This window comes from Petromyzon marinus, chromosome 56, assembly GCF_048934315.1.
Source record: "Petromyzon marinus isolate PM22_M1 ecotype Great Lakes invasive population chromosome 56, UKy_Petmar_22M1.pri1.0, whole genome shotgun sequence".
Taxonomy (NCBI): Eukaryota; Metazoa; Chordata; class Hyperoartia; order Petromyzontiformes; family Petromyzontidae; genus Petromyzon; species Petromyzon marinus.
Window position 1 is genome coordinate 776,151 of NC_133722.1, and position 23,406 is coordinate 799,556.

At 47.1% G+C, this 23,406-nt stretch overlaps 1 protein-coding gene and 1 long non-coding RNA gene across 3 annotated transcripts in view; one reads left to right on the forward strand and one right to left on the reverse strand.

Moving 5' to 3' along the window:
* Positions 1–23,406, forward strand: part of LOC116954769 (uncharacterized) — a 56,818-nt gene extending 33,412 nt beyond the window's left edge. For both annotated transcript variants that reach the window (XM_032975554.2, XM_032975553.2), the window contains exons 7-9: positions 13,427–13,515; positions 17,112–17,253; positions 18,324–23,406. In XM_032975554.2, coding sequence (XP_032831445.2) covers positions 13,427–13,515; positions 17,112–17,253; positions 18,324–19,300 — 1,208 coding nt within the window. In that variant the 3' untranslated portion in view covers positions 19,301–23,406. The remainder of the gene's footprint in view (positions 1–13,426; positions 13,516–17,111; positions 17,254–18,323) is intronic.
* Positions 1,020–3,823, reverse strand: LOC142905644 (uncharacterized). Its single transcript, XR_012929668.1, has 2 exons — positions 1,961–3,823; positions 1,020–1,175 (listed from the first exon to the last, which is right to left on the reverse strand). It is a non-coding gene; the product is annotated as an uncharacterized LOC142905644 (long non-coding RNA).

A 23,406-nucleotide genomic window follows, 5' to 3' on the forward strand; every position in this document is an offset into this window, starting at 1 on the left:
ATTTTCGAAACTTGTTGAACGGAGAGAAAATCATCCTAGAAATGAATAATGAATCCTTGGTGTACCTCAACAGTAAGAAGATTCGAGAGGGCCGCATAACCAGCAGCCGAATAGCCAATTGGGCACTGACACTCCAAGGCCTACCAATCACAGTAAAATACGCAAAAAACAAGAAAAGTCCAATGGCCCAAGGTCTTGCCGATTTACATGATTGCACCCTAAACAGCGTAGAAGTATGTGCCGTAAAGGTACCTCCGGAGGACAACAGGCACCTGGCCTTCAACAAGGAAATGTGCTGACCTACCAATGGTGTACATCGATGGATGCTCCAAAATGAAGGAGAACAAACTCCACGCTAGATCAGAAATCATTTGGGAAACTGGACCACTCACAGGGATTCAAGAGGGGTTTCAGCTGGGACCAAAGTCAAACCAGTATGCGGAGTTAGCCGGGGTACACATCGCCGTCCGAATGGCATCCGATAACAAAATACAGACCATGGTGGTGTGCACTGATGTTGTATATGTGGGTGTTATGAAAATTGGATGAAAATAATACAAATTAAATGAAATTTGAAATTTGCATAATGTATCCAAAGTTATGTTAATTTGTGTAATTATGCGTATAAATTATGCTAATTCGAGAGATAATCGTATTAATTATATGAGTGGGTGTGGTTATGTCAATGACAGCCTTTATGATAATCAGGCCCCGCCTCGTTGTCGAGGTGATGTTATCAATCGGGATAATGCAATTTATCGTATGGAGTTATGCTTGTGTCAAGAGTTAACTCGGCTTCGTTGTTTAACTTCGTATTATCGATCAGGATAATACAATGATTCTCGCTTTAGCATTGACCAAGTATGGATTAGAGTTTATGTTAGGTCCCCAAGTTCATATAATTCTCGCTTTAACATTTCTGAGTATGGATTAGTGTGTTTATGTTAGGTCACCAAGTTCATATCTCATTGCAGAACCAGATCTTATGCATAGATTTCAGGAAAGAATCACACAACCACTTTTGCATTAATCAATTTATTTCTAATTAAACCTTAACTCTAAAGATACAACTCTCGGCTTGGAATTACAACACCGTATCAAAACAGTCTCATCAATGACTGCGTGGTTTCACTTTGACACCAGCACCTTTGGTTAATTCCGCCGCGTAACGCGAGCTGTTGGTGAGAGAGAGAGTCATTAAAACATGCATATGCTAATCTAAATAAAAACCTTAACCTTATAATAAATGATTATACTTGAATTGTTCACGCAGTACCGCACTTTTTCATAGATCCATAAGCAACCCTTAACACGTTTTTAGCACATTAGGTCACGGAACAGTTGATTATTCTGTAGAGTACGCGAGTACGTGCGCGATCAGTAACGAGAAGTACTTAAAGATTATATGACGATATTCATACGAAAAAGGCGATCAAAAACAGTTATTATTTCCAAAGGCACAAATATCTCAACAGATCCATCGGGAGATTTATATGATTACCGCAATGGCTTAGGGTGAGGGGGTGCAGTGGGGTGTGCTCTCTCCCCTGATATCCTTATCTTGGACTAACGTTTTATTAATTGTGGACCAGATTGCCTGATAAGGAAGCCGGTTGGATACGCTATTCCCCCACATGAGCATAGCTCCGTGGCGAAGGGGTCATGGATTAATTCGTATTGATGGATCGGTTGGTAATTTATGCGATTAAAAGTACAGCCCAAAACAAAATATTAAGGAGGGAATATTATGAATATACTTATAAACGACAGAGTGTTCACTCGATCTGCCGCAATGCCTTCACAGCCACTGATGGCCTATGGACTTGAGTATTGGCTTCTGGTTAAGGACCCGTGTATGTTTGAGTGACATTAATTGTTTTGAATAGTCAGTGTTTGGAGTTGAGTCTTTAGGTCAAGTGAACGCCTGATTTGTCGTGTAGTGGAGCAGTGTGCGTCATACGTATCAGTTGATTAGGCTCGGCCCACACTGGTTGACGTAAGCTGACCAGCTGACACGTTATAGTTGCGATGGCATACACAGCACGCTCGTAGCGTGCGCGGGAGGTGACGTCGGCTTGTCAGCTGGCCCACGTAGTTGATGGTGTACACAGCACGCTCGTAGCATGCGCGGGAGGGGAGTCGGCTTGGCAGCTGGCCCGGTTGTTGTAGTCGCGATGGCGTACACAGCACGCTCGTAGCGTGCGCGGGAGGTGATTCGGCTTGTCAGCTGGCCCGGTTGTTGTAGTCGCGATGGCGTACACAGCACGCTCGTAGCGTGCGCGGGAGGTGATTCGGCTTGTCAGCTGGCCCGGTTGTTGTAGTCGCGATGGCGTACACAGCACGCTCGTAGCGTGCGCGGGAGGTGACTTGGCTTGTCAGCTGGCCCATGTTGTTGTAGTTGATGGCGTACAGAGCACGCTCGTAGCGTGCGTGGGAGGGGAGTCGGCTTGGCAGCTGGCCCAGTTGTTGTAGTCGCGATGGCGTACACAGCACGCTCGTAGCATGCGCGGGAGGTGACTCGGCTTGTCAGCTGGCCCACGTTGTTGTAGTTGATGGCGTACACGGCATGCTCGTAGCATGCACGGGAGGGGAGTCGGCTTGGCACGGTTGCGCAATCAGCGCTGGCGATGCACGTTCGTAGTCTTGTCGCTAAACAGCGACCCTCGCCACCTCGGCGGGCGGCAGAGACCTCCGCGTCAGCAGAGGCTGACCCACGCACGGGCGTGTTGAGCCGTCAAGCGGGTCTTGCCCACCTGCAGGTGAGATGGGGAGCTGCTCCGGGGAGTTGAACCCCGATGATGATGAGTCGAGCCCCGATGGGTGTTGAGCTCCTTGCTGGTGAGCTGAGGAGCTGAGGAGCTCCGTTGATGAGTTCCCCTGAACTCTTGCTGATGAGATGGTGAGCTCAGCTGATGGGCTCAGCTGAGCTGAGCTCAGCCGAGCCGAACCGGACTCCGATGAGCCGGCCGAACTGAGTTTCAATGCGGCAGCGCCCTCTTTTATGCCAAAATCTTACCTCTTGACTCCTCCCCACAAGGTGGGGCTTCTTTTGGATTTATCGGTGTCTCGTGGTCTGGAGTGTGTGTCCGTCTGTGTGTCCTTGTGTATGTGTATCCTTGTGTGCGTCAATTACGGCCTTGTTCTATTGATTCCTCTTTCCATAGACCGTCAAAAACAGCAGGTGTTTCAAATCATCTCAAGGCGTCTTTGTCTGTGTGGCACAACCTTGAGGGAGGCGGGATTCTCCCCTGTGTGACCAACTCTCACCGCTTCCCAGACCCAGGCCCCCTCTTTTCATACCATCAAAACAACAGGCATTTCAAATCATCTCACAGGCGTCTTTGTATGTGTTGCGCAACCTGGAGGGAGGGGCGATGTTCTCTCATACGACCTTTACCGACGCACGGAGAAATGGTTAAAAAATGTTTTAAGTTAACATTTTCATCAGAGACTTACAGTTATGATTTTGCACATGACTCGAGGTCTGCTGTGTTTGCTGTGTCAGTCTCCCATCGTGGCTCTTGACTTTAGCTCCAGGGAAACTGCTCCCTTAAGCGTATGTATACTCTCATCATGTACGGCAGGGAGACAAAGGCGGCCGGGAGGCCCTCTTATTCATTGGGCCTCGGTTTAACATCGCTCAAGTATCTGCAAGGCCATGCCAGCGGGACATAGCTCATGACCTTTAAATGAAACTCCCTGTCCCACTCTCTCGCTGTCTGTCTCAGTCTCTGCCCCATTTCCGTGCAACTGCTAGCTTTAGCACAGACAGCCTGTGGTAACTCTCTCAGTCTTCCCTTCAGGGCTGTGCTTTGAGCTGTTTTTCGGTCTACACATGCCGTGCATCTCAAGGCTCCTCATTAATTTCCGTCTGGCTGTGGTGGGGAAGTGTTATCTCTGTTTTCGGCCTTGTGAACGCAGGTGCTGAAATAATTGCTTGGCGTCTGTCCTTTCTCTCACGCTACGATCTAGACAAAGGCGCCTGTGCTCCTCTTCCATTGCCCTTGGGTCAACACTGCGCTATTATTCGCCTATGCTAAGGTTAGGGAATTCGTTTTGACTTTAGTAAAAATTCTGTGTTTGTCATATGCTTCGGTCAGGTTGTGCATGAACCTAATAAAGATGAATTAACATTCAGCATTGGATTAGCAAATGGGCAATAGTTCATTGCTGTAGCTCGTAACCTGGTCTCTAATTAGAGAGAGCGCGAGGATCGATAGTTTAGCCTACTCCTGTTGTCGAATTTCGAACTTTAACGTTACTTTAAAGCAATGCGGTGTAACTGGATGATCTTTTTGACTTACCTATGTCTGTGGCTACTGTGAACTCTCCGCGACCCTAGGCATCGCTTGCTCTCAGCCTGCAGTTTGCTGTGCTGCGCTCTGTCTGCCTCATTATTTAATTTCAAAACAACGGCCCTCTCATGGCCTCCACGTGCGGTTTGTTTAGGTTAGCCCTACCTTACACACAGCCTGTGATAATTGCCTTGCAATTTCCCCAACCCAATTATTGCCAAGGTCTGCTGCTGAGTTCGTTAGCACGCTCTTATCCACGCTTTCACCTGCTACGGGAGGACAAGGCGTCTTTTTGGCTTACGTGTTGTTTTTCAGTTACTATGCTCTTATGTTTTTATTCATTAATTATTTCAAAAAAGTATATATGTATAAGCGAATTTCTTGTTAATATTAATTTTGGAAAAAGGCGCATATCCAACACTGATTCCAACTATGTACAGCACAGCTTCCTGCACCACCTACCCATATGGAAAAAAAACAGGTATGAAGAACCATAGAAATAAACCAATTCACCATCGAGAACTGTTTGAGGCCATAGATACGATAGTTCAGAACAAAGACATGAAGATATTTTGGAAGGTCAAAGGGCACTCCAAGATACCTGGTCAAGAGAAAACTGGGAATGACCAGGCAGATGCCCTAGCAAAAGTGGGAAGCCTGGAAGGCACCCCGTGGAAGCTAGAAGACCAAACCGAAAGAGACGGACAAGAGTCGATGAACCAAGACCCCGCCGTGATAAGACTGGTCACAAGAAGCGGAAAGAACCCTGCAGAAGCTGGAACCAGAGCCCAATTGAACAGTGCACAGCCTTCCGAAGACCTAGTCAGAATGCAAGAAGAGGACGAAACACTAAAGGCACTAGCTGATCATATCCAGGATCCAACAGGAAAACCAATCACTACCGACAACTTGAACGACAACAAAGAGCTCGAGACCATGCATAACCAAATCAAAAGGTTCTCAATGCGGAAAGGGCTACTGGTATATACGAACGAAAGAGATGGTAAAACTAGGTGGGTAGTCCCCTCACAATATCGAGAATTAATGTTACAACACGCCCACAACGAACCATGCAGCAGCCACCGATGCGAGATGAACACAGGATAGATGCTACGGCAGGTGGCCTATTGGCCTAAAATGGGTGAAGACATACACAAACATGTGTCCAATTGCCCCGTGTGTTGTAAGTACCAGCCAACGAGCTCACAACACAGGGCACCCCTACAGAGGAGGAGAACAAACTACCCGTGGTCCTACCTACAAATCGACTGGATAGGACCTGTCAACCGATCAACCAAAGGAAATAAGTACATGCTGACTGTGACCTGTGCATTCTCGAAATGGATAGAGTGTTTACCAGCACCCAACAACACCGCGGAGACGATAGCTATCCTACTGATCAACCAAATATTCAGTAGGTGGGGCCGACCATCAACAATCGATTCAGACAAGGGAAGCCACTTCACAGCCGAGGTCATCACAGAAGTGTGGAAGATGTTGGGAGTAAAAAGACAACTACATGTCGCATACCATCCACAATCCTCAGGACAGGTGGAAAGAGCCAACAGGACCATCGTGAGCCTCCTAAAGAAATATGTGTCCACTATGGGACGCGACTGGGATACAAACCTACCCCTAGTCTTGATAGCCATGCGAGCCACACCCAACTGAGCTACAGGCAGGACACCCTTCGAGATCATGACAAGGAGACTAATGACCCTCCCAATACACCTGCTGTATGTCCCAACGGAGGACGAGACCCCGACAGCAATGACGCTAACTGAATACCTAACGGGACTGAACAGTCATCTACAGAACACATTCGCTATGGTCAGAGACCAGTTGCAAGCAGAGGCTCAGGGGAGCAAAGCATACTATGACCAAAAAGCCAGCCACACAGAATACCAGCTAGGAGACCAGGTGTTGTACCTCAATTAAGAGAAAATAAAGCAGAAGTGCAGGACATTCTTCCCTTCCTGGACAGGACCACACGAGATTGTTGACAAAATGTCCCCAGTCGTATATCAGCTAAAAATCACAAAGACAGGAAGAGAGCAGCAGTACAAGTGGGTACACGTCAACCAAATCAAACTGTACCCTGTGCAGGCAGCACAAGAGAAAGAATAAAGAGGAAAAAAGGGGGGGGGGAACTAAATTAAAATTTGGTATGTCACACTAAATAATGTATAAATATGTTTTCCAGGAAATGGCAGCCCTCCTGCTCACGCTCCTGCTAACTTGCATTGCCAAGCTAGAGGGCAGCCAAGACCTGCTCAAGCCAGGACCAGAATCTGGGGTGATGCTGAGAGATTCATCTGGCTTCCTAGTGACCGAAACGAAAATAGTAACCCAACAAGTCTATGTGTCCTTAGAATCTGCCGTGGTAGTAGTGAAACACTTCGGGAAGATACCACCCTCGACTACCAGAGCAACCCGAAACTGGTATCATGACTTCCTAAGATACAGTGAACAGAATGTCGGAACAATCCTGGAGCAATACAAAGAACCATGATACTTCCCCCCACCCGTCAACACAACACGTTCCAAGAGATCGATCGGCCTGGGAGTGGCCTTGGGAATATTATCTGGCTTTAGCTCCTTAATCACACTAGGAGTATTTATATCCAACGCCGTGAAGATTGGACACCTCACGCAAGGCATCGAGAATTTACAGCTCGATATGCATCAAATCCGTCTACAAATCCGACACCAACAAAAGAATCTGATCGAAATGGGATCCACCCTCAGAGACACCGTGGTTCTGGTTAACCTGCATTCCGCCATGATTAACTTAACAATCCAAGAACTGGGTTATGCAATCCGAGACCTATACAAAGAAGAGAATACTCGACAGCCAATTCAGTGGTTGATCCAAGACTTGTTGTGTAGCACCAGCGGTAGCATCAGTGATCTTATCCAAGGACAAATTCCTTAATATCTGGTAACTCCAACACTGATAAAGAATGTGCTGCAAGCAGCATCCCCGGAAACAATCAGTCCAACACAAGTACAAATTGCCTTTAACATGGGTACAGCGACACCCATACATGTGGACCCCCAAACCAGACAGCTGGCATTTTTGTTAAATTTACCACTAGTTAAACCCGAGAAGGTATTTTGATTGCGGACAGTATTGAACGTGGGTACATGGAGTAACGACATTTACTCCAAGATGGAAACCCCCTTTGTGGTGGCCTACCAGGAAGAAGGCCCCCTTTAGTACTTAGTGCCTGACCTAAACATGTGCCAAATAATGAAAGAGGTCCATTGGCTCTGCCCAGGGGAACCATTCTTAATCAATACAGCAGAAATAATGTACGGTCTGTCCACCCTAAGCTCCAGAGAGACTTGCAAGTTCAAGCTAAGTAAACCAAAAGAAAGAACCGAAACAGTGGCCATGATAGCCGATGCTCAGTGGTTAATAAGCACACCTCTAGATATGGCAACCATTTCCACCGATCAACACTCCGTAACCATGAAAGTTCCGATTCCAAGCCATGTCACACTGGTCACAGTACTAAGAGGAACCTTCGTATGCATAGGGGATAAGGTATTATATAATTTAGACAAAAGCCTACACCAAGCAGATGTAGAAATAGTAAACACATTCCGAAGCCACAAGTTTGAAATAAGCAGCACTCTATCTAACCTGTTGAACAGTAAAGAATTTCATACAGTGAAATTAGCCATCAGCGAGTCGGAGATTAACGTAACAGATCTCACTTGGGCGACCGAAGAGGCCGGATATCAGCGGAGCCAACAGATGGGACTGGGAATCACAGGGGCAACAGGATTGATCATACTAGCCATGGCTATCCTAACCCTAGCATACCATATGGCCAAAATGAATGCCGAACTTAAAAGACTAATCGCAGGCACAAGCCACATACCATTCGAGCCCAGGAACAAGGGTGGAATCAAGGCCTGACGATTCCCCCACCTAGGATAACTACAAATTTTTTTTAACAACATCCCCTATAACATGTAGTCAGTAGAACAATTTCTCCTTTCGTTATTGTTTTCCTCCCTTTTTTTTGTATTTCCCTTATTAATTCAAATTTAATCATTCTAAATCATAAACGTACGCACGCTTTGTAAGGAAATAGCAGCCGAAACTTGAGGACTGTCGATGGTTCAAGATGGAAAAAGGCATTTTTGTTTTGTTTTAAAAATAACCCATGGCCAATTGACCACTGATCATTTTTAAAAGGGCGGAATGTTGTATATGGCCCTTTTTCCACAATTAATATCAACAAGAATATTTGCTGATATTTTTTAAAAGAGAAATAATGAATGAAAACATGCAAGCGCAGCAAACACAGATGGAAATCGTCAAAAGGCCATAAATATATAAATAAATAATAAACTCCCGGGCCACAGAAGGGTTATTGGCTATCGGAGATTTGCCAGATTGCCAAGGGACGATTTACCATAACCTGCTGACATAATTTTGACAGTTCACAAACATGCCCAGGGTCAGAGGGCACAGACCGAGCACTGGGCAAGCAAACAGCAGGATTGACATAATGCAGCGCCCGGGGTCGCCGAGATTTCGCCCCTTTCGTCAGCCCGCAGACATAGCCAAGCCAACTGTTAAACCATTTTTCCCTTCATTGCTATTAAAGTAACATTAAAGTTCAAAATCCAACAACAGGAATAACCTAAAATTATCGATCCTCACGCTCACTCCAATTAAAAACCAGGCCACAAGCTACATCAATGGACCATTACCCATTTATTAATTCAATATGAATCTTTAATAATTTTTACACAACTTGACCAAAGCGTATGTCAATCAGAATTTCTCCTAAGTCAAAACGAATTCTCTAACCTCAGGACATAAGCAAATAATAATAATGCAGTGTTAACTCAAGGGTTAGAGAGAGAGAAAGAGACCCTAGCCGCCTTTGTCTTCCCACAGCGCGGGAGAGCAGAAGTAAACCAGGGCCAAGGAATTATCGCAGGCCACCTATGCTCACGGGAGAGCTAGGATTCAGTAAACAACACTTCCCCCCACCACAGCCAGACAAATGGCATACCCCCGCGCAAGCAGAGAGGGGGCGGGGGGGGGGAAACTTACAACAACGAGCGTGCGTCAGCAAAAAACCCAGACGAGCAATCTTTAAGTTAAAATAAATTACAATACATAAGTGTCATATAGAACATTAATGTTAACGTTATTCACCGGAAACTGTATTCCGTTTATATAACCTTGCATACACCATGGAATACGAATTCCCAGAATCAAGAAACTTACCTCTTAACCATTATATCAGAAATAAAATGATAAATGATAAGCATACACACATTACGAAAATTAATAAAAACTGAGGAAGAGCCAGGATGATGGGGTAAAACACAACCTTGTTAAACATTAAACCAAGCGATATTTGAGCAACGTTAAAACCGAGGGCTAGCCAGAGAGAGAGGGAGAGAGCCTCCCGGCCGTCTTTGTCTTCCTGCAGTACGTGGTAAGAATATACATACACTCAAGAGAGCACCTTCCCTTGACATAAAATCGAACACCACGATGGAAACTAACACAACAGACCTTGAGTCACATACAGAATCAAAACTGAAATTGGTACGATACCAAACTATGATGGAATAAAATGTTAACTTAAAAACCTTAACCCAACCTTTGTGCGTCGGAAAAGGTCATACAGGGGGGAAACTCGCCCCTCCCTCTCGCACAGGCAGACAGAGAGACGCCTTCGAGACGATTTGTAACATCTGCTTTTTTTGTGATGGTTTATGGAAAGAGGAGGGCAACAGAACCATGCCGTAAATGACACATACACTGACACACATACGGACACACACACACTCCAGACCACGACACACAGCTAAATCAAAAGGAGCTCCGCCTTGTAAGGAGGAGCCAAGGGGAGAGATTTTGGCATAAAAATAGGACGCTACAGCATTGAATTCAACTCATCAGCTAGCGGACATGCTCAGCGACCAGCGGACCAGCTCAACTCATCCCTGCAGAAGAAGATCAACCACCACCGACGCAGAAGAAGTTTCTACAACTCGCCAGAATGGCAAGATTCGCTGTTTAGCGACAGGCTACACGGTGCGAATCTGCCATCAGAAGGAGCATCGCAACAAACGTATCACCCAGCGCCAGATAGCGCGCAACCAGCAATCATCACGACAATGACACAGCCGTGCCAGCGACCAGCAGATGAGCGCCATCTACCGATCGTGCAACACGGCCCGCTACGAGCGAGCCGTGAGCCAGCTACCTACCGACGGCGCACCACCATCGCCGACAGCTGCAGCAAGCTGTGATCGCCATCTACTGATGACCATCGCAACTACAACAACGTGTCAACCCGTCAACCTATGTCAGCCGAACCCGAATCGACCACTGTGAGAGAAGAATCAACTGATATGTATGACGCACACTGCCCCCCACCACACGACAAATCAGGTGTCTGCTTGACGCAAAGAATCAATTCCGAACACTGACTACTCAACACATTCCATATCCCTCACCCATACACTAGTCAGGAACAAAAGCCTAATACTCAAAACGTGAACCATCAGTGGCCGTGAAAGCATCGCGACGGATCGGGTGATAACAGTCCGTCGTTCATAAGTACATTAATAATATTTCTTCCTTCTTAATTCTTTTGTCTTGGGTTGTACTTCTAATCGCATAAATTACCAACAGATCCATCAATATGAATGAATCCTTGACACCTTCACCACGGAGCTACGCTCACGGGGGGGGGGGGGGGGGGGGGAATAGCATGTCCAACCAGGTGTCCTTATCAGGCAACTTGGTCCACAATTAATTAAAAGTTGGCCCAAGATAAGGATCTCAGGGGAAAGCGCGCACCCCATCGCACACCCTCACACCAAGCCTTTTCTGTAATCATATAATCTTGCCGATGGATCTATTGATATATTTGTGCCTTTAGGAATAATAATTTTTCGATTGCTTTTCGTATGAATACCGTCGCATAATATTAAGGACTTTATTCATATTTTCCATGTGCTCGTATTACACTGCATAAGAATTAATTGTTCTGATTAGGCGTTGAGGGGAAGGGAAAAAAACACCATTTTTCGCCATATGGCATTGATATATAACGACTTATTGTTGGTGGCTCAGCTGATTGGAGAGTATATAGAGTTTATTGATAACATTGAGGGAGCTTATATTTAGTTTTTTTATTGGTTTACTATATGCTATTCATTATATAGTGTAGTGTATACCCAGTTGCTTTGTGATTAATAGCTCAGCTTATTGAAGAATATATTAAGTACATTTATTATATTGATGTAATATAGATTTAGTTTTTTCACATCGGTTTACTTTATGATAGTTGGTAGTTGGAGGCCTTTAGCGCCCATATACTAAATGCCTCTGTTGATATGTAAACTTTGACTTTAACACAACTATTTTTGTCACAAGCTAATCCCTCAGCTATTTCAATGCTAAATTCTCCTGCTTTGATAGATACATCCTTTGTCAAGGCTCTTCACGCCTCTCACCGAGCTTAAAAGACGCTACGAATCTTAACAGCGTTCATTCAAGCTCTGTCGTCCCGACAGTTCTGTTCTTTCACCTGAAGAAGGCTACTTGTGTTGTGGCCAAAACGTCGTGAGAATTTTATTGTCTTATTTTCTTTGATTATTTTATTCTCATTCTACATGACTTTACCGAAAGAACCAAAGAAGATGAATCCTTGCAGTCACGAAAGCTTTAAATCGAAAGATGGGGCAATTGTGAAGAGAGTGGAGGAGTTCCCATACCTGGGCAGTGTATTTATGACTAGGTCTCACTCCGAATCAGTCGAGCGGCATTATCGTTTCATCAACTGCATAACGCTGTGTAGAAGCTACTTGGCATGTCGCTCCATACAAAGCTCCAGGTCTTCTCGACCACAGTTATGCCCTCACTTCTCGATGCTTGTGAAAGCGCCAGTTTGAAACATTCAGGCTGGCCTGGTATGACCCATTCTGGTTTAACCAGACTGGATTGTGTAATGAGCTCACAGATTCTGGAGACAGTTCCCCATCATAAACCTCCTCCAGCAGGCGAGGCTGCATTAACTGAGTCATGTACTGCGCATGCCGAAACAGATTTTGTTTGGCTGGATAGAGGGGGCTAAATGGGCGCGGCACAGGTTAGAGAAGAGATGGACTGATGTGATACAGGAGGATGCAGAACTGCATGGACTTGCCGATGACTGATACTAAGTGTCAAGATCGGCCTCTATGGAGGAGGCTTGTGAAGGATGCTCCTGGGCAGTTGGAGGCAGTCACCCTCCAACAACAGCAGAGGGTAGAGGAGCAACACTCGCAACAATGAGAGGAGCGCCGGGTGGCTAAAACAGAGAAAGTTGGCACTGGGAAGCAGAAGTGGTGCATCTGCCACTCATTTCAGTCAATCAATCCATGGCACCTGGGTCTGTCCCATGGACCTCCTGTCAGCAAACCTTCGACACTTCACGTGGCCTCAAAGTACACCAAGCCTGGCACAAGCTCTGCAATCACATCACTGCCACTTAATGGCAATTGGCAGCTGTTTTATGTGCAGTTTTATGGGGAGTGATGGTGTAGTGAGAAGTGCAAAGTGCTATGAACCTGGTGAGTGTGATTCCCGCTCATGGTCAACATCAGTGACGAATATCTGAACCAGGCCTGGACCTCCCTTAAGTCGACTCAGTCTTAAATGACTAACTGGTGCGATGTTTAAACAAACAGGTGGCTTGTGAACAGGAGTTGTTCATGTGCCGTGCCGGTCTTCATCGGTGCTCGATAACAGCACTTGTCCCAACAGTCTGTTACAGGCTATATGTAGGATCTTTGTCTTTGCTTGGATTTTATATGTTCTCACCCTGCTCTGCATGATTTTCATCTGGGTTCCCCGGTTTTATCCTATAGCTAAAAAAACACAATATCACTGATGTTGGCCAAACATAAAAATGTTGAAAAATTGTAAATTACTCACAGAGTAGCGAAATCGGCTCCCTATTGACAAGGACCTTCCTGAGCAAGAGATACTCAGTGATGCTTTTTTGGGGAAACAAGTGCAATCATAATAATAATCACAATTATATAAAAATAGTAAATGACACGGGGCTCCTGTACGTTTTGGCTTGCAATGTCTGCAGGTGTGCGGAAGGAAAAGACCGAAGGGAATGAGCCCACAGCCGAGACAGACAGTGACAGCGAGGGAGAGCTGTCTAATTACTGCACAAAGGTACCCATCTCTGACAGCAGCTACACTGCCAGCACTGATGTATATATGTGTGTCTGTATGTTGTGCTCACACAATCGTTGAAAGATCTAGACACGTTCCCATCAGTGAGCTCCTCCGGGCAGGCAAGGCTGAGTTGGCTGGGTTATGTAGCCCGCATGCCCAGCCGCTGCATGCCCAAATAGCTTCCGTTTAGCAGGATAGAGGGGTCTAAACGGGCATGACATGGGCTGGAAAAGAGATGGAGTGATGCGGTACGGGAGGATGTGGAGCCGAGTGGACTTGCCGACGACTGGTACCATAGATGTCAAGATCAGCCTGTATGGAGGAGGCTCGTGAAGGACGTTACTGGGCAGCTGGAGGCAGTCGTCCTCCAGCAACAACAGAGGGCAGAAGAGTGATGCTCACAACAACGAGCTGAGCACCGGGTGGCTAAAATACAGCAAGTTGCCACAGTAGGGGTACAGCTGGTGCATCTACCAGTCATCTCGGTCAGCCAACCCATGGCACCTGGGTCTGTCCCGAGACTTTCTGTCAGTGAGCCTTCGACACTTCACGTGGCCTCAAAGGGCACGTGGCCTGGCACGGGTGCTGTGTTGATGTCACCGTCACTTAGTGGCGAATGGCGGTTGTATTGGTATGTTGAACTACTTTGGCACTGTACATAGCCAACCGTTCTAATCAGAGGTGCGGTGTATGTGTGTCTGTATGTTGAATTTCTTTGTCACCGTACGTAGCCAACCATGCTAATCGGAGGTGTGGGGGAAGGTCAACAAACTAAACACAAAAAGCAGTTCTAAAAAATGAGTTGTCAATCTAGATGATGATTTAAAAATGCACAGCTTGAGTGGAAGGAAGGGCATTCCAGATGGCCACAGAAGCGCATCTGAAAGTGCGCAATGTGGTAGCGTCTCTGTTCGATGGCTCGCCAGAAGTTGCTGCTAAGCGAGGATGACCGGAATTGCCGTGATGGAGGTTTATGCTCCTCGATGAGAAAAATTGCAGCCAGGTTTGCCTCTTATCTGGCTCCAACTTTGGTGGAATCATCCCATTCATAGAACTTAATAATACATTTTATTTGTGAGCGCTTTTCTGAATACTTAAAGACACTTTACATAAAATCATAAAAGCAGCAAAAAAAATGCAAATCAAATGGTAAAAACACTAAAAACACATCAAACTTTGCTAAACATTAAAAGCAATATTAAAAAGGTGAGTTTTAGTCAATGATTTGAACGCTGGAAGGTCGATGCAGTCACGGATTTGTTTTGGGATAGAGTTCCAAAGTGAGGGGGCAGCTATAGAGAAGGCTCTGTCGCCCCAGGTTAGATGCTTGGTCCTGAGAGGTGGAGTCAGGAGGTTGGCGTCAGGTGAGCGAAGGCTACGGGATGAGTTGTGGCGGTGGAGCAGGTCAGTGAGGTAGGAAGGGGCCTGGTTATGAAGGGCTTTATGTGTGAGGAGGAGGATTTTGAATTGAATTCGTTATGGGACCGGGAGCCAATGGAGGTTCTGGAGGACGGGTAATGTGGTCACCGGTGCGGGTGTGAGTGAGCAGACGAGCAGCAGAGTTCTGGATGTACTGGAGTTTATTTAATGTTTTGGTTGAGGTGCTGTATAGGATGCTGTTGCAGTAATCGATTCTGGAGGTGATGAAGGCATGGATGAGGGTTTCTGCAGCGGAGAAAGAGTGATGGGCGAAGTCTGGAGATGTTTTTGAGGTGAAAAAAGGCAGTTCTGGTGATTTGTTTTACGTGGTGTTCAAAGGAGAGGTTATTGTCAAAAATGACTCCAAGGTTGCGACTTTGAAGGGATGGAGACAGGGTATAGGTGTCGACAGTGACGGAGAAACTGCGAATGGATTTAGTGATAGATTTGGGACCGATGATGATCATATCTGTTTTGTCGCAGTTAAGTTTAAGGAAATTGGTGTGCATCCACGATTTAATGTCAGCGAGGCAGTTAGAGAGAGTGGAGTGGGTGGCAGAGGTGATGGATTTGGTGGAGATGTAGAGCTGGACATCATCGGAATAGCAGTGAAATTTAAGACCATGGTGGCGAATGACGTTGCCAAGGGGAAGCAGGTATAGTATGAAAGCAAAGGACCAAGCACCGAGCCCTTGTTGATGTGGATGAACTGTTGTCTGTCGGTGAGATAAGATAGGAGCCAGGAGAGGGCGGTGCCAGTGATGTTGAGGGTAGATTTGAGGCGAGAGAGAAGATGGTGTGATTGATAGTGTCAAAAGCTGAAGTGAGGTCCAGGAGGATGAGGATGCTGAGGTGACCAGAGTCTGTGGAGAGGAGGATGTCATTAACCCTTTCCCATTCCAATGGCGTACACGTCCGTCATCAGTTTTTCTTCCAATTCCAGAATCGGAAGTCAAAGGCCCGATGGGATGGCTTGTGGCACAGTTTTTGTGTCAGCTATCTAGAGTACGGCCGTGTCCCTACGGTTCACTGCTGTGTGTATCAACTTCCTTAAAAACGGTGCTGCTGCGACGCCTCTCTAAATAAAATGAATACTAACTGCTTGCGCATTTCAAATTCAGCCGTGAGTGGAACAACCCACCCTGCAACTTGCAGTGGGCCTCGGAACGGGAAAGGGGTTAATATCACACTGCTCTATTAGATTTGAGAACGCCCTCAAAAGAGCAAAGCTGCACATGAAGTGGCTTCTCAAACGGTCCGACGTCGTTCTGGGTTCTACCCTGCACTCTCCTTCTGCTGCTGCTGTCCCGGAGTCAAGTTCGCGCCTCGCTGGCATCGCTCTTGAGAGTGGAGCCTTCAGAGCTCGGCTAGACAGCAGTGCAAACCCAATCGTTCTGTAGTTATCGGTGATGAGACTAAGACTGCTATATAAAAATATGAAAATCTGCTACGTGAAATAAATAAATGGGCTTCATTTCATGCAAATAAAATAATCATCTTCACTAACCTGCATCTGTTCCTCCAATAAAGCAACCCCCCATCTCTTCTGCCCTCTCCCAGCCTGCTGCTACTGCTTGCCCCCAGCCCTCAAGCTACGACCAGGCCTACCCTAACCCCTATCACTACCCCAATCACTTCCCCATCCCCTATGACTATCTCTATCACTACACAAACCCCTCCTTAACTGTCACCATTACAACACCACCACTTTTAATAACCCCACTCATGATTTCAACCAAGTGCCTTAGAATAAGGTGCTGCGATAGACATCTATACTAAGCTAAACTATTTTATTTACCATGTAAAGCCCACTGAGCTATTAGCTTTTTTTCAGAAGCGACTTGACCACAAACGATAGCTTAACCAAGTGACTTACCACATGGGATTGTATAGTCGCAGCCAAGTATTTTAAACACGTGTTGATTCTAAACGTGGAGGGAAAAACCGGAGTACCCGGAGAAAATTACACGTGATCACGGGAAAAGATAGAGCGAACATGCAAACTCGAAACATACAACAGGTATCAGGGTCAGGATTGAACCCATGTCCTGTATACCAGGCTAGGTAGTTTACATCTCCTCGCCACCGGGATGCCCCCCCCCCCTTCCGTTGAGTGGAAGACTTCCAACCGTGTGTACCCCCCCCCCCCCTCACTGTGCGTGTGCGTGGTCCAGGTGGACGTGAAGCGCACGGCACTGGCGCTCTCCATCACAGACTCGGAGCTCTCCGATGAGGAGGCCTCCATCCTGGAGAGCGAGGGCTTCACGCTGTCTCGGGGCAGCACCCCTCCACCGCCCGCCGATCACTCCCAAGAAGGTCGGCTCCCGCTCTTCAGCCTGGCTCAGAGTCCTTCTGCGGATCACTCTCACAGTGTTTACTTACGGGGCGCCGCGGGTAGCTAGGAGATGTTAACCACCTTGCCTGGTATACAGAAGGTTGTTGGTTACGATCCCAACCCTGATGCCCATGGTCGCATGGTTTCTTCTCCGGGTCCTCCAGTTTTTTCCCCTCCACATTTACAATCAGCGTCACGCATTGAGTGTGACTGCTATAAATTTCCACGTGATGATAAGACACTTCGTTGCGCTATCATTTGTGGTCAGATCGCTTCTGTAAAAGAGTGACAGTATATAGCTCAATGGGCCTTACTCAGTTTAAAAAAAAATTGTTTCGACTGGAGGAATATGCTGTTACATCATCTGGGCAGCAAGGTGGCAGCTCAGTGGTCACTCTTGTGCCTTGCAGGAAGAAGGTCCTGGGTTCGATTACCCACTCGGGTGCCTTTCTGCGTCAAGTTTTGTGTGTCCCTCCCCCTGTTGCGCATGGGATTTCTCCGTGTTCATTGGATTCTTCCCGTCACTCATTTTAAAGAGTTCAGCATTACCCCCGGTTTACAACTTTGGGGGGGATGCGTTCCTGGAAGGTGCGACAACCAATATCGAAACGACGTAAATCGAAAGTGTTTTAACAGGGGTAGTGGTGGTGGTGGAGGCGAAAGCTGAGAGGTGATGGATACCAACAAAGGGCGGATGACGACGATGCTGTCAGCGACGTTAAGTGTGTGGGGTGGTTGAGCCGTTGCTAATCGGATAACAATGTTAACGTTAAAGCGACGTGTTTACAAAATTACGTCAAAGGTGGAGGAGACGTAAACTGGGGTATCATTGTGCAACGTAACATTTCATTTTTTAACACCCGACATCGGCCCCCCCGTTGCTATGAAAACTTGACAGGGATCCTCCTGAAAAAAAAGAGGCTTGAGACTCGGTGCGAGCCTTTCCTGTCTAAACTAACGTCATGGCAACAATGGTAATTATAATAACAACAGGCGTGCAATTGTTATTGATGCTGCACCAATGCTCTTGCTTGAATTGCTCCCTGTGAAGATTTCGATCTACAGAACAACTCGGAGGACTCGCCCCACTGCCGGGCAAAGGGGCAGCAGAGCGGCTATGGTGCTCACGGTGCTCACAGCGCTCACGGTGGTCATGGTGCTCCTGGGACTCCTGGTGGTCGTGCTGCCAGCACAGCCAAGGCGTTGGCTGCAGGGCGCCACGGGGAACTGCCGCCCGCACCCGCCCTCCGCTTCGACGACGCCCACTTCAACGAGCATGGCTCTGGCGGCACCGCCGCCAGCGCCGTCCCTCCTCCGCCGCGGCGGCCACCTGTGGCCATCCAGGAGCTGGGCGAGGCCATGGCCAAGGAGATCCTGCGGTTCGCGGAGCCCCGGGGTACGCAGGCCCAGTCTCCCGATGTAAAGGAACCCAGCTGGGAAATCGCAGGAAGCGGGAGCGGCATCACAGCAATGTGCTGTGCTGCTGCCGCCGCAAGAAGTAGTGCCGGAGTCGGAATCGGCGGAGAAGCAAGCATCAGCGCATGGCACGCTGAAGAAGTAAGCGGCGCCAAATCCCCCGGCGATGTGGTGCCGGAGATCCTGACCGCGATGAGAGGTGATGACCACCCTGCGGTGGCAGCCAGAGCCGGAGAGGAAACCGGAGCCGGTACCGGAGGCAACTCTGCGGCCATGGGTGGTGGTGCCGAATCTACGGGCCACGCGGCGTTGCCGGAAAGGAGCCCTGGACGAGAGGGGGGTGAGGCCGCGTCCGGAGTCCCTGGCGGTACCGCCGGGTTGGGAGGCCGAGCCAATGTGGGAGCCTCCAGGGGTGGCAGTGACGAGGCAGACATCACGGCAACGGCGGACACCACAGTGGCACCGCTGTCCACTCTGGCAGATGCCGAGGGGGACGACTTTGAGGTGGTGGACGAGTCAGAGGTGGAGCGGCTGGGAGCCGAGATGCGGTCGTCGGGAATCGGCGTGGAGGAATCCGGAAGCACCGGCTTCTTCTCCGGCTTCCTGGGGTGACGTCCGGCACTGCTCTGGCCATCCCGCCGCTGCCTTCCCCCCACCCCCCCTGCCCCTCTCTGCCCCCACCCACCCCCCCGCCTCCTGCTCCCCCCGCACACTGTGTGCATTTACTTCTCTCGTGAATGTCTCTGCTCATGATTCCCTCTTTCTCTCTCATTCCTCTTTTTTTCATACCATGTTTGGTCACAAGTAGCAGGCGAATTTAAACAACACATATATTTGTGCACCTTTGCTGAAGCAGAACTTCGGCAACTAATTTTGCGAGTGACCCTCTCAGCGAAGTAAAATCGCTTCAAAATTCCTTCCCTGCCAAAGCTTTCCACACAGTTGTCACTTTGGTCTTTATAGTGTTTGATTTGTTTTCTCTCTCACACAGGCAGTACATCTCCAGCGTTGTATCCACTAAATATGGGAACCCACTGATGTTGAGAGGCCCACGCCGACGCAAGTGACACATTGAAAAGTAACAGCGGCACTATGTTAACGTCAATTGCAATTCATATTGTTGCGTATCGAGCGTCTGTGGAGAGCCTAGCGTGCAATTTGTCATGCCGGAGGTCCGCAGGAGTTGTTGCTAAACACCCGTGTTTTACTTCTGCGTATATTTGGAGTTTGTGTGTCTCTCCTGCCGTGGTCGCGTGGATTTTTTTCTGGGTCTTCTGGTTTTTCCTCCACAATAATGAACATTATGAGTATTTGGCTGCTGTAAATGTCCACGTGATAAGCCACTTCATTGAACTATCATTTGTGATAGCCAGGTCGCTTCTGAAAAAGAGCTACATAGATCAGTAGGCCTTACCTGGTAAATAAAAAGTTTAGTTTTAAACTTAGGGAAAAAACATATGTAAAGAAATTAGACAAAGCTTTTGTGAGTGCTCTATATAAATCAGACACCGTGTTTCATCTCATTGAGCTGTTTAGAAAATTTTTATGATAAAAAACATGTATTTTTCGTCACTGCTTAACTACGAAATGCATTCCTGGTGGCTCCTAGGAAACACTTTTAACTTGGTGAGCGTTATGTTGTACTTACATAAAAATGAGATTTTTTACATTAATATTTTCAAGCCAGGATATAACTTAATATCACGTCTCATCCCACCCTGATAAGCATTCAGCACTGAGCTAGTTTGCTTCAAGGGAAAGATTTTAACACCTGCACGTATAAAAATATACTTGTGTGTATAATAATAGTATCGTCACACAAATCTAATAGCGTAAGGCTATCACAAAGTTTAACACGTGTAGTCTGCGGTCGTTTCACCGTTAACGGCGATGTTGCTGCTGCGTGTGATCCCAATTAAGATATTTGAGGTCTAATTTTCTAAATGTGGCAGATTTGGACCGTGGCACCGCTGGCACACGACTGCCTACTGCTCTTTTCGATTGACGTCAACAGGAACTTTAACACGTAGGCTTTCGCGACCAATATTATCCATAAAAGAGGAATAATATTGGTCGCGAAAGCTCTGGCTGTCGCCTGATGAGGCTGGTTGTAATTACCAGTGAAACATCACGGTACTCGAATAGTAAATGTTGTGGGTTTACTCTCCAACACACCCGGTGTGCTGAACTAGTAACTAATTGGCACGTTTTGTTTACGTGACAAATGTTACTAATTCGCTGTCGGGTGGTGGTGATTTTAAGGACATTTATATTTATGTCATCTAACCCACTCTGAAGTAGGCGCCATTTGGTACACTGTCATTAATTTATTCGCGGTGTTATCGAGAGTGGCTGACCAGATTCAAACCTCCATCCTCTGCTACCGCTGGCGACCACCCCGCTGCTGGGCCGCGTCACCGCCCCGACGTGTTTGTAACGCTCGCAACGAGCGTAACGTTGGGAAGATAATTAGGGCCTGCAGATAAGGGTAGCTCTGTGTTTATGCACGCACAGAATGCGTCCTCAAACCTGTGCTTCGTTGCTCGCAAGATGCCATGTCCCATATGCAGGGATACTACTGCTGCTGTCACCACCACCATCACAACAACGACTCCTTTAGTGGCCTTGAGCTGAGGTGGTTATGAATTTACCACTCTTACCGTGACCATGTTCGCTTAACTCCAGAAACGCGAACAGTGACCCACACATACAACTGAGATGCACCAACAGTGGCATAACACCGCAATGCATGTTGACGTGTGCGCAGTCTGCCAATGATGTAAAATAACCCCTGCTTAAATATTACACACTGAACATAGCAAATATCAGCTCTGTATTGTAATTTCAGACGTATAACTATCAATGGGGTTTGAAACTTACACCACCCATTCTATACTCTTGTAAATAAAGTGGCAGTACAATATAACATGTTACATAGCGAGAGTTGTGTCATAGTGTATTTGGTTTATATACAGTGTGAATTTCTGTTAAACGAGACTACACTTGGAATAGCAAAATATCAAGTCTAAATTTTTCAAATGGAATTTTTATAATTGCACGCCCGTTTCAACATGTACCAGGTACCACTCATCTTGCGGTGTGCGCGTTCTACAATGCGCAGGGACTGCAGTTGCCCGTGCCAACAATGTGCACACGGCAGCAGAGAATGGGGAGGGTGCTTCCATTTATCCAGCTACTGCACAGCGGGCAAGGCTCGCATCCTCCAGCCATTGCGTGAACGAAATTCCGAGTTTCTCGCGCGCTCCCGTGTGGCAGGGACTTCATCATGCGGCTAACACAATGGGAACTGGCGAAGCGTTGCCCCAAGTCAGGCGCTCGGCAACCTGCGGTTTGTAAATCGTCAGTCCGCTTGTGTCACGCAACAGCTTCAGTGGTGTGGTTTCCGTGAAGACGCAGCATGAGGCCTGACTGGCTACTCAGAGTAGATGTTTAAAATACATGTTTAATATTGCATAAATCTAGCGAAATTAACAATCACAGTGTGCAGGATCTTGTGCAAAACAGCCTGTTTAATCTATAGCGAGAGCAGGGCCCGGCAACCGGCGGCTCCAGAGCCGCGGACGGCTTTTTAAGAGACCGCTTCGAGACGTTATTTATTAAGGACCACCAACGTCTTATATTCACGTTGCATTGTGCGGCTCTTGAAATCTTGAGGTTTTTTTTACCGAATTCAATAAAAATTTCTCATACCTATGGGACCTTTTTGCCAGTATCAAAAATGATGAAAAATTAAGAATAGGTTTTACCCTTGCTGGCAACGAAACAGGAGGTGTTAATATGTTCAAACACCAAACAGATATCTATTGCAAGGCATCAAGTCTGCATGAACCAGACATACTTGTGGCAAAAGATGCAAACAGTCAACCTCTGATAATATATGCATTCTCTTTGAAACTTTTTTGATATTGGCAAAAAGGTATCACATAGATATAACTGCTCAACCCGAGATATACGTGCTCTGATACTTGCATTGTCTTTGTACTGTTAGCCTATTGGCGTTCTCATAAAGAAGGCTGTCTCTGGTGTAGGCCAATCAGGTTCAAATACAATGCAAATATTATCAGAGCATTTCCAGAAAGGGTAAAACCTCATTTTTCCCCCCATCATGTCTCTTGTTATTTTGTTTGCCGACCCCTGCCATAAGTGATCAACCACGAGCGTTAATGAGTCACCTTTGGCATTTAGGCCCAGGGTGCAGTCCAAACAAATATTAAGATCCCCCATGTAGTCTTTAACAGACTTCGGGCAAGTGCTGTTAGCGAGCAGCACCCATGAAGGCCGGCACGGCACACGAGGGTGGCCAGCATCACGCCTGGCCGCCGTTATCTCTCCAGTGGCGAAGTTTACGCACTGCACCAGTTACTCACTTGAGGGTGAGTCGACCGAGGGGAGGCCCAGGACCGGTTCAGATAATCGTCACTGGTATTGATGGCCGTGAGCGAGAATCAAACTCGTGTTCCCGGGTTCGTAGCACAGCGCACTAACCACTGTGCCACCGCTCCCCATACAGGATGCAGTCCAAACGCGGGCACACTCGCGATTCGATCCCAGCCCAATCAGAGTAATTAGGCATTGACAAGTTAATGTCACCCACAAATGACAGTCAAGTGTATGAGTCGTTTTTTTGTTGCTAAAGTTTGGCTATGATGTATTGTGTTTACACGGTTTGGTGTGATAAATAAAAAAAACATACTTTA